Here is a 12,589-nt window from a genome sequence, read left to right on the forward strand (position 1 = left end):
ATGGGGCTATTGGGTTAAGGGGATAGGGTTGAAGTGAGGGCTTAAGTGGGTCGGTGCAGACTCGATGGGCCGAATGGCTTCCTTCTGTACTGTAAGTTCTAAGTTCTATGAATGTGCAAACGCTACTTGGACAATGACCCAGGGCCAGGATCGAACCTGGGACCTCGGCGCCGTGAGGCAGCAGTGCTAACCACTGCACCACTGTGCTGCCCAATGGATGCCCAGTCTTGAGCTGCAAGATCTGTTCGAAGTCTATCCCATTTAGCACAGTGGTAGTGCCCCACAACACAGTGGAAAGTATCCTCAATGTGAAGGTGGAACTTTATCTCCACAAGGACTGTGTGGTTGTGACTCCTACCGATATTGTCACGGACAGATTCATCTGTGGCAGGCAGCTTAATGATGATGAGATAAAATATATTTTTCTCGCTTTTTGGTTTCCTCGTCACCCGTCATAGTTCTAGTCTAGCAGCTATGTCCTTTAGGACCCGGCCAGCTCGGTCTGTGGTGGTACTGCCGAGCCACTCTTGGTGATGGACATTGAAGTCCCCCATCCAGAGTACATTCTGAGCCTTTGCCACTCTGTGCTTCCTCCAAGTGGTGTTCAACATGGAGGAGCTCTGATTCATCAGCTGAGGGAAGACGGCACGCGAGATAAAGTTCCAGAAAAACACTGAAAAACATGAAAGTGAAGTATCTAAAATAAAGCTGTAACAAGAGGAGAAAGAGACAACGATTCAAGCATGGTCAATGATAATACTGAGAGTACATTCAGTCAGTGTAAGGAGACTCTGGCAAGGACAAAGTGCATATTGGGGGTCAGCTGGAAATTACCAAAATGCAGGTCAGCATAAGTTATGTTGACATCGAAAGTCAAACTTACAGCCAGTTCAGGAATACAATACGCAGTTTTGGTCACCCAAATTCAAAAAAGTACAAAGGTGCCCGAGAAGCGACCAGGATAATTCCAGACCTCAGCAAACAAAAACAAAAAGCCCAAGCACTTAAACTGAGGTTTGCTGCAGATACATTAACAGCGTTCAAAAGGCATCTCGACAAATACATGGATAGGATGGGCATAGAGGGATACAGCACAAGGAAGTGCTGAGGGTTTTGGCCAAGGGTGGTATCATGACCAGTACAGGCTTGGAGGGCTGAAGGGCCTTTTCCTGTGCTCTATTGTTCATTGCTCTTTGAGAAATATGTGAGACTTCAAAACAACTTGAAGGTCGAGATAAGGTTGAAATAAGCTCACCTTAACTTGTAACAATAGCCAATGAAACTAAATTTGGTCACCTCATTCCCACCGCACAGACAGGTCCGGACACCCCTCTTCCTATCACGCACAAGCCCAGACACCCCTCTTCCTACCACGCACAGGCCTAGACACCCCTCTTCCTACCATGCACAGGCCCAGACACCCCTCTTCCTACCACGCACAGGCCCAGACACTCCTCTTCCTACCACACATAGGCCCAGACATCCCTCTTCCTACCACGCACGGCCCAGGCACCCCCTCTTCCTACCACGTATAGGTCGGACAGCTCTCTACCTACCATGCACAGGCCCAGGCACGCTCTCTTCATGCCACGTACAGGTCGGACACCCCTCTTCCTACCACGTACAGGTCCAGACACCCCCTCTTCCTACCACGCACAGGCCCAGACACCCCCTCTTCCTACCACGCACAGGCCCAGACACCCCTCTTCCTACCACGCACAAGCCCAGACACCCCTCTTCCCACCACGTACAGGTCCAAACAACCCCTCTTCTTACCACGCACAGGCCCAGACACTCCCTGTTCCTACCACGTACAGGTCCAGACACCCCCTCTTCCTACCACACACCGATCCGGACACCCCTTCTTCCTATCACGCAGAGACCCGTACACCCCTCTTCCTACCACACACAGATCTGGACACCCCCTCTTCCTATCTGCCACGTACAGGTCCGGACACACCTCTTCCTACCACGCAGAGGCCCATACAACCTCTTCCTACCACGCACAGGCCTAGACACCCCTCTTCCTACCATGCACAGGCCCAGACACCCCTCTTCCTACCACGCACAGGCCCAGACATCCCTCTTCCTACCACACATAGGCCCAGACATCCCTCTTCCTACCACGCACGGCCCAGGCACCCCCTCTTCCTACCACGTATAGGTCGGACAGCTCTCTACCTACCATGCACAGGCCCAGGCACGCTCTCTTCATGCCACGTACAGGTCGGACACCCCTCTTCCTACCACGTACAGGTCCAGACACCCCCTCTTCCTACCACGCACAGGCCCAGACACCCCCTCTTCCTACCACGCACAGGCCCAGACACCCCTCTTCCTACCACGCACAAGCCCAGACACCCCTCTTCCCACCACGTACAGGTCCAAACAACCCCTCTTCTTACCACGCACAGGCCCAGACACTCCCTGTTCCTACCACGTACAGGTCCAGACACCCCCTCTTCCTACCACACACCGATCCGGACACCCCTTCTTCCTATCACGCAGAGACCCGTACACCCCTCTTCCTACCACACACAGATCTGGACACCCCCTCTTCCTATCTGCCACGTACAGGTCCGGACACACCTCTTCCTACCACGCAGAGGCCCATACAACCTCTTCCTACCACGCACAGGCCTAGACACCCCTCTTCCTACCATGCACAGGCCCAGACACCCCTCTTCCTACCACGCACAGGCCCAGACACTCCTCTTCCTACCACACATAGGCCCAGACATCCCTCTTCCTACCACGCACGGCCCAGGCACCCCCTCTTCCTACCACGTATAGGTCGGACAGCTCTCTACCTACCATGCACAGGCCCAGGCACGCTCTCTTCATGCCACGTACAGGTCGGACACCCCTCTTCCTACCACGTACAGGTCCAGACACCCCCTCTTCCTACCACGCACAGGCCCAGACACCCCCTCTTCCTACCACGCACAGGCCCAGACACCCCTCTTCCTACCACGCACAAGCCCAGACACCCCTCTTCCCACCACGTACAGGTCCAAACAACCCCTCTTCTTACCACGCACAGGCCCAGACACTCCCTGTTCCTACCACGTACAGGTCCAGACACCCCCTCTTCCTACCACACACCGATCCGGACACCCCTTCTTCCTATCACGCAGAGACCCGTACACCCCTCTTCCTACCACACACAGATCTGGACACCCCCTCTTCCTATCTGCCACGTACAGGTCCGGACACCACCTCTTCCTACCACGCAGAGGCCCATACAACCTCTTCCTACCCCGGACACCCCCTTTTCATGCCATGTACAGACCCAGACAGCCCCTTTTCCTATCACGCATAGATCCGGACACCCCATCTTCCTATCATGCATAGGTCTGGATACCCCCCTCTTCCTAGTGTAATGGCTCAGACACCCCTCTTCCTACCGTGCACAGGCCCCAACACCAGTCTTCCTGCCACGCACAGGCCCTGACACCTCTCTTCCTTCAACGCGCAGGTCCCGGCACCCTCCTTCCGACAACGCACAGGCCCCAACACCCCTCGTCCTACCACACAAAGGGTCGGCCATCCAATTCCTACCACAGGTCCCGACACCCTCTTCCTCCCAGCACACAGGCCCCGACACCCCTCTTCCTCCCACACACAGACCCTAACCCCCCCCACTTCCTACCATCCAGAGGCCCAGACACCTCTCTTTCTACAAGGCAGAGGCATGACCATTCCTCCCTCCCACAAAGTTATATGTTACACCGATCTCCACAGGTTTCCGACAGCGTACTGGCACTCACTTATTTAAATGCATGCGACAAGTGGTTTAAATGTATTGGTCTTTCGTAAAGTTATTTAAACAGATTACTGTATGTGCTCTAAAGAGCTTTTACAATTACAGGATACAAAGAATTAAGGCTATGCTTGTATGAGGTACAGTCACACTTGAATGTGTTATAGGTCAGGGTTTAGAGAATCCCAAAGTGTATCATGGAGTTCACCTGACCCACAACTTTTAATAGCTTGTGGTATGGGGAGCACACAGCCCACTCTACAGGTGTGGTACTTCAGAAAGGGAAAAGTTCTTTTTTAAAGCAAAACATGTTTATTCTATGAACTCAAGTTAACCTTTTTAAAACAAAGGGAATATCTTAGCAACCAGTAAATCAAATACACCCCCCAAAGAATACAACACTAAGTAATCTGTATGCTGTTCTTTTAACACTCAGAAGACTTAACAAACCTTTAACCATAAGCTCAGAGTTTACAGTCACTACTGAAAACATTAAAAATTCTTCTGAATTCACCAATGATCAAGAGATAGTCCTTCATGGCAGATCTCAACAATACAGCTGCTTTGGCTGACTTCATCTGCAACACACACTAAAACACGAAACCAAAAAGACAGACACACCCAGGCTTTTCTCAAAGTGAAACTAAAAAGCAGAACCAGAGCTCAGCTCCACCCACACTCTGACATCACTGCAGTAACATGAGCAGCCAAACATTTCTTAAAGAAACATTCTCATGACACCTCCCCCCAAGAAAAAAAACCCATCAACTTCAAAATGATGAAGTAAATATACTTTATCGTTTCAAAAAACAACACACGCAAACAGGTAGAATAATATCATCCATTTCTTTCTTTTCTTCTTCCTCTAACTGAAATCCTTCTCGATTAACAGTCTCTTTGAACAAAGAGGTCTCTACACGATCCGTCCATTGCTCTCTACGCCTCAGCATTTCTCTTTAAAGTCAGATACTTTAGTTCAATCTGATCACAGAGTCCCTTGCAATTCTCCAACGCAGGAGCATTGGTTATCACAGCTTTCAGGCAGTCAAATGCCTGTTCAAAGTCCGCTGTCCATTGAAATTTGCTACGTTTCTTGAGCAAGTCCATCAGTGGAGCAACCACGCTATAAAAATGTTTCACCAATGTTCGATCAAATCCACTCATGCCAAGAAATCACATTATTTCTCTTCATCTCGAGGATATCGGAAAATCCTCAAGGAAAGTGACTTGGGGCTTTTCCAAATTCACTTTTGGCTAGGTTTATCACCAAACCCGCCTCCTGAAGTCGATCGAATAACTCCATCAGATGTTTTAACTGTTCTTTCCATGTCTGGCTGAAAATTACTAGATCGTCGATGTATACCGCACAATTGGGTAATCCTGAAACAACTTTGTTAGTTAACCGTTGAAATGTGGCTGGGGCGTTTTTCATGCCAAATGGCATAACTTTGAATTGGTATATACCATCTGGAGTCACAAAAGCTGAAATCTCCTTCACCCATTCGGATAAAGGTACCTTTAAGTAAATCCAGTTTAGAAATAAAAGCTGATTGTCCCACTTTCTCAATGCAATCCTCCAAACATGGGATCGGATAAGAGTCCGTTCTTGTAACTGCATTAACCTTTCTATAATCCACACACAACCGTTGGGTACAGTCTGGTATTGGTACCATCACTATGGGTGAGCTCCATTGGCTGCAACCTACTTCAATTATGCCATTTTTAAGCATGCTCTCAACCTCTTTGTTAACCTGTGCCAAATTTAAAGGGTTAAGTCTGTATGGGTGTTGTTTGATTGGAACAGCATTTCCCACATCTACATCATGTATAGCCATTTTAGTATTTCCCAATTTATCTCTACAAGCTTGCCCACGTGATATCAATAACTCTTTCAGGTCAGTTCGATTTTCCTCTGGAACAGGCAGCACGGTAGCATTATGGTTAGCACAATTGCTTCAAAGCTCCAGGGTCTCAGGTTCCCAGGTTCGATTCCCGGCTTGGGTCACTGTCGGTGCGGAGTCTGCACGTACTCCCCGTGTGTGTGCGGGTTTCCTCCGGGTGCTCCGGTTTCCTCGCACAGTCCAAAGATGTGCAGGTTAGGTGGATTGGCCATGCTAAATTGTCCTTAGTGTCCAAAATTGCACTTAGTGTTGGGTGGGGTTACTGGGTAATGGGAATAGGGTGGAGGTGTGCGCTTGGGTAGGGTGCTCTTTCCAAGAACTGGTGCAGACTCGATGGGCTGAATGGCCTCCTTCTGCACTGTAAATTCTACAAGACAGCTCAACAATTTATCCCAATTTTTAAGAAAATCCTCGTTTTCCAATATAATTTGAGGTATGTCAAATTCGCAGTCATCTGGATTTGGTTTTAGAATCATTAAAACCTCCTCCCTTTTCCCTCCTTTCCTTTCAAAGTACCTTTTAAGCATATTCACATGACACACTCGGTGAGTCTTCCTTCCATCTGGTGTTTTTAACCACATAATTCACCACACTTAATTTCCTTTCAATCTGATACGGTCCACAAAACCTTGCTTTTCGAGGTTCACCTACCACTGGTCACAACACAAACTTTATCTCCACAGGGAAAACTACGAACTTTGGATTTCTTGTCCGCGACCCGTTTCATCACATTTTGTGCAACTTTCAAATGTTGTCTAGCCAATTCATCTGCTCTATTTAATCGTTCCCTAAAATTTGACACGTAATCCAATAATGTAATTTCTGATTTCTCACCCACCAATGTTTCCTTAATCAATTTAAGTGGTCCTCTTACCTCATGACCAAAAATTAGTTCAAAAGGACAAAATCTGGTTGACTCATTAGGTCCATCCCTAATTGCAAACAGTACGAATGGAATTCCTTTATCCCAATCCTCTGGATAATCTTGACAATAAGCCCTCATCATTGTCTTTAATGTCTGATGCCACCTTTCTAACGCACCCTGCGATTCTGGATGGTACGCAGTTGATTTAAATTGTTTTATTCCTAAGCTATCCATAACTTCTTTGAATAACTGAGCTAAAATTTGATCCTTGATCCGATTGTATTTCTGTGGGTAGTCCATATCTAGTAAAGAATTGAAGTAACTCCTCCACAATCTTTTTAGCTGTAATATTACATACTGGAATGGCCTCTGGAAACCTAGTAGACACATCCATTATAGTCAAAAGATATTGATTCACACTTTTTGTTTTCGGAAGCGGTCCTACGCAATCAATTAGGATCCTTGTAAAAGGTTACTCAAATGCTGGAATGAGTATTAAGGACGCTGGTTTTATCACTGCTCGAGGTTTCCCTTTCACTTGACATGTGTGACATGATTGACAAAATTTAACTACATCTTTATGTAGTCCAGGCCAATAAAAATGTTTTTGGATTTTAGCTCGATTTTTCCTTATTCCCTCCCACTGGTACCTCATGTGCAACTCGCAACACCTCCTTTCTTTACCCTACTGGCAATACTACTTGCTGAACTTCTGCCCACTTTTCGTCCGCCTGCATATGTAAAGGTCTCCATTTTCTCATCAAGACATCACTTTTACGGTAATAACACTTTTACGGTAATAACACTCTGGTATACACTCATTCCTCTTCTGTGTATGCTTTCGGATACATCCGTTTTATTTCTACATCTTTCTGTTGTAACTCCGCCAATTTTCCTGAACTAAAAATATCTGCCTCATCCTCCACCTGTTCTTGTTCTTTTTCAAACATCTGATCGAAAATCGGTTCTGATAACTGCACTTCAACTTCATTTTCACTGTTTGCTTTCTCCTCGTCTTAACCTGTGACTTTGCGACCTTGTTACCACACAATCCGGAATAATCCCAGGATATTCGTCCTTCAACACTTCAGTTGTCTGATTTTCCACTGGCTTATCAACCACAGTAGGCATCACTCCCACCTGCGATCCAGCTATATATCATTACCCAAGAGAAACTGTATTCCTGGACAAGATAGTTTCTCTATTACTCTTACTACCACTTCACCACTCTTCACTGGACTTTCTAACCTCACCTTATATAATGGAACGCTACTCCTCTCACCCTGAATTCCACATATTACCATCTTTTCTGGCAACATTCTTCTCAAACTACATAACTCCTCATTTCTTACCATTAAAGATTGACTAGCTCCCGTATCTCTTAAAATTGGGACTTCTTTAGCTACTCCTCCTGATACACATGAATAAACTTTACCCACACAATTAAATTCTTTAAAGATATCTGGCACCTTCTTATCAATCACCTCTTGATCAGGCTGTACAATCTTTTGCACCTCCTTCGCTTCACTTGGGCTTTCCTTTACCACTTTAACAAACCCCACTGTCTTATTCTATTTTACCACTTTTACAACTTTTCATGTCTCTTCCACCCTCCTGAATTTCTTCTTTAATCTGACTATAATCCTTATTATCTCCCATCAGATCACCTTTACCTCTACCACTTGAGTATTTCTCATGTCCCCAGTTTATATCCCTCACAGACTGAAACTGATGTCTGAAAGCAAACTTTGATTTATGAACTAATTCATAATCATCTGCCATTTCTGCTGCTAATCTCACAGTTTTAACCATCTGTTCTTCCACGAGTTCTCACTACATCAGGAATTGAATTTTTAAACTCCTCCAAAAGTATAATACCTCTGAGAGCTTCATACGTTTGGTCTATTTTCAAAGCCCTTATCCACCTATCAAAATTACTCTGTTTGAGCCTTTCAAACTCCATGCATGTTTGACCAAATTTGTTTCTTAAATTTCTAAACCTTTGTCTGTAAGCTTCAGGCACTAGTTCATATGCACCTAAGATGGATTTTTTTCACCTCCTCATACGTCCCAGATACCTCCTCCGATAGTGATGCAAACACATCACTAGCTCTACCTACCAGCTTTGTTTGAATCAGTAATACCCACATGTCCTGTGGCCATTTCATTTGTTTAGCCACCTTCTCAAATGAAATGAAAAAAGCTTCTACCTCCTTCTCGTCAAACTTTGGCAATGCTTGGACATATTTAAATAGATCCCCACCACGCCTTCGACTTAAGACCCTCTTTCTCACTATCCACATCACTACCATCTAACTGTACGTTTCCCTTTATGCCTGCCAATTTTAACTGACTGTCATGTTTCATGGCCATTTTCTGAAGTTCAAACTCTCTCTCTATCTTTTTCCCTGATCTGTATTTCCCTTTCTCTTTCTTTTTCCTCTCTATCTCTTTCGTATTCAAGCTGCTTTAATTCTTTCTCATGTTCCATTTGTTTAATTTGCAACTGAATTTTTTGCCATTTCCAATGAGTCAAACTGTATCTCAGGCAACTTTAAATGCTTAGCTACCGCCATAATTATCTAATCTTTTCGCATTTTGTCAGGTAATGTTAACTGCAATGTTTTTGCCAAATCTAACAGTCTGCTTTTAGTCTCTGTCCGTAAGGTACTGCGTGTGACCGTCTTCACCCCCAAAAACGCCTGAGCCTCTGAAAGAGCCATTGCCCACAACACACCCTATTTAAACTAAAATACCACACCTGAAAAGCAACCACAATATGCTCACCCCTCACTGTCTTTAAGTTCACTAAGCCAATCCAGTAGACTTTTATCCAGGACGAACCCCCAATTGTTATGGGTCAGGGTTTAGAGAATCCCAAAGTGTATCATGGAGTTCACCTGACCCACAACTTTTAATAACTTGTGGTATGGGGAGCACACGGCCCACTCTACAAGTGTGGTACTTCAGAAAAGGAAAAGTTCTTTTTTAAAGCAAAACAATGTTTATTCTATGAACTCAAGTTAACCTTTTTAAAACAAAGTGAATATCTTAGCGACCAGTAAATCAAATACACCCCCAAATATACAACACTAAGAATTCTGTATGCTGTTCTTTTAACACTCAGAAGACATAACAAACCTTGAACCATAAGCTCAGAGTTTACAGTCACTACTGAAAACATTTATAATTCTTCTGAATTCACCAAATGGTCAAGAGATAGTCCTTCATGGCAGAGAGCTCAACAATACAGCTGCTTTGGCTGACTTCAGCTGCAACACACACTGAAACACAAAACCAAAAAGACAGACACACCCAAGCTTTTCTCAAAATGAAACTAAAAAGCAGAACCAGAGCTCAGCTCCACCCACACTCTGACATCACTGCAGTGACATAAGCAGCCAAACATTTCTTAAAGCGACATTCTTGTGACAAATGGCAGCACGGTAGAACAAGTGGATAGCACTGTGGCTTCACAGCGTCAGGGTCCCAGATTCGAATCCCCGCTGGGTCACTGTCCGTGTGGAGTCTGCATGTTCTCCCCGTGTCTGCATGGGTTTCCTCTGGGTGCTCCGGTTTCCTCCCACAGTCCAAAGACGTGCAGGTTAGGTGGATTGGCTGTGATAAATTGCCCTTAGTGACCAAAAAGGTTAGGAGGGGTAATTGGGATTAAGTGGATAGAATGGAAGTGAGAGCTTAAGTAGGTCAGTGCAGACTCGATGGGCCGAATGGCCTCCTTCTGCGCTGTATGTTCTATGTTCTAAAGAATGCAATGACACACACATCTAACCCAATTACTCTTAATGGACAGCCTCAAAAGTCAAAAGCTCCGTCATAAATAATTCAGTAAATTACCTGACACCGTCATGAAAGCATAGCCTTTCCCCTCACCTTTGGCAGCAAAAATTAATTGCTACCAATAGTGGAACTTAAATCAGTCTACCTGGTTGGGACAGGCCATGGTTAACAGCCAGGAAAAAAATGAAAAATGATTTAGGCATTAAAAACTTACAGAACACATTAAGTCCTATAGCACACAACTTCAATAAAAATCTGACCAAGTTGCAAAGGAGCAGTATTAGGCCACCAAGCCTCCCTCTAGGTGGATGGTGGTGTCGTATTAATAGTTTAAACACTGCTGCTCCACATCCCTCGATAGCTCTGCCTAACAAAAGTCCATGAATCTCAGTTAAGATCTTCAATTGGCCCCTAGCCTCAACAGCTTTTTGAGAGACAAGAGTTCCGATTTCTACAGTCTTTTGTACAAAGAAGTGCTTCCTAACATCATCCCTGATTTCAACATGATGCCCTCTGACTTTGGACTCTACCACTGGAGGAAATACTTCTTCACTTTCTAGCCTAACAAATCCTTTCATCGTCTTTAATAAGGACACCCTTAAATTCCTGTACTCAAGGAATTACAAGCCTAGGCTGATCAATCTTTGCTAATAATTTAACCCAGGGATCATTGTGGTTAATCTGCTGTGCACCACTTGCATAACCAATAAATCCCTCCCAAAGTGCAATTTCCAGATGGGGTCTAACCAGAGCTTTGTGCAACTGTAATTTTGACACGCCTTCCATTCAAGTTCTCACCTTTGTACAAATCCTTCCAGCAGGCTGTGTAAAACGTGACTGCGGTACCGCATCAGGCGGACATCCTGTGGTGTGGAGTCGATACACTGTCCATTTAGGATGGGGCGCTCAAACATGTTGCTGAACTCCTGCCTGGTACCAAGGAAGTCGGGCCGGACAAAGTCCACCATACACCAGTACTCCATGAGATTGTTCTGTAGTGGATATCCAGTCAGGACTACACGCCGCCTCGAACGGATGCTCTTCAGGGCCTGAGATGTGCTGGCATGACAATTCTTTATTCGGTGGCCTTCGTCACAAATAACCACATCAGGGCCTGGCTTAGCCAATGCTTTCTCAATCCCTATGAAACAAATTAAAGTTCTGATCAAATGAAAAGGAACACAATGCAACATGAATTAAAGACAACACTGTAAACCATCAAGTATACAATGTATTTAAGTGACTGATCTTGGCCAAGTCAAATTCTTCCACCTATAGAAATTTGATTTCAGTGGCAGCACACACACACAATGGGCTGATTGGCCTGTCTTTGCTGCAACTTCCTGTCATGCTGCAGAACCATCAGGTTGGCCGAAGAGTGTGAAGTGCAGAGAACTGTGGCAACACAGAGTGCTTTGCCGCAAGGAGAGATTGAGGTACTAATTGTTTTAAGGAAAGCTGGATAAAAATTTGAAGCAAAGGAAGTTATTGCCAATAGGAATACAATGAATCAATGAGAATAGTCTTAGATTGCCCTATTAGGCAACAGGTACAGTGATGAGGGATATGGGTCATATGGGTAAAATATCATGGAGTTGCCTGCTATTTTAGGATTCCATACTCCCTTTCTCCTCCATACACTATATGGTTCAAGAACCATCTCAAAATTGAGCACAAAATTCAGCTAGCGCTTCAGCACAGAAATGATGGAGTGCTATATTGTCAGTGACATCATATTCTGGGTAAGATGCTAATTCCCATCTAGCTGCAGAGCTGGAAAGAAATGATCCCATGGCAGGTTTTCAAAGAGCAGTTGATAATTCCCAGACTGTCCTGGTCCACATTGTCTCTCAATCAGTTCCGCCAATACAGCTCAACAGGCCGTTTATTTCATGACAGCTTGTGGGATCTTGTTCTGTATGCATTATTGGTCAAACCTGTCTATTGGCTGCACTTTGAAAGTAAGTCACTGGAGGTGGAGGGTTTTGGGACATGAAGGTTGTGAGAGATGCTATAAACGCAATTTATTTCCTTGATACCTTTCAACAGTTCTTGTTGCCGATCTTCTTCATCCAGGTCTATAATCACAGGTCCAGCTGGTTTCTTTGTCTTCTTCCTCCTCCCAGTAACAAATGACTTTTTCAATGACAGTAGGCGATACATCTCATACCCCATTAACAGCATGCCACCATCTGTTGACCATTCATTAATCACCTTGGCACGGACCACAGTTGTTCTACAAAAAGAGAAGGGATATTGGAT

General features: G+C 45.1%; 1 protein-coding gene across 1 annotated transcript in view; it reads right to left on the reverse strand.

Annotated features, from left to right (window-relative positions):
- Positions 1-12,589, reverse strand: part of rad54l2 (RAD54 like 2) — a 205,552-nt gene that overhangs the window by 56,639 nt on the left and 136,324 nt on the right. Inside the window, exons 10-11 of the mRNA XM_072472078.1 lie at positions 12,367-12,563; positions 11,126-11,468 (exon numbers count right to left, since the gene is read on the reverse strand). Of these exons, the coding sequence (XP_072328179.1) occupies positions 11,126-11,468; positions 12,367-12,563 (540 nt within the window). The remainder of the gene's footprint in view (positions 1-11,125; positions 11,469-12,366; positions 12,564-12,589) is intronic.

This window comes from Scyliorhinus torazame, chromosome 13 (assembly GCF_047496885.1).
Source record: "Scyliorhinus torazame isolate Kashiwa2021f chromosome 13, sScyTor2.1, whole genome shotgun sequence".
Lineage (NCBI taxonomy): Eukaryota > Metazoa > Chordata > Chondrichthyes > Carcharhiniformes > Scyliorhinidae > Scyliorhinus > Scyliorhinus torazame.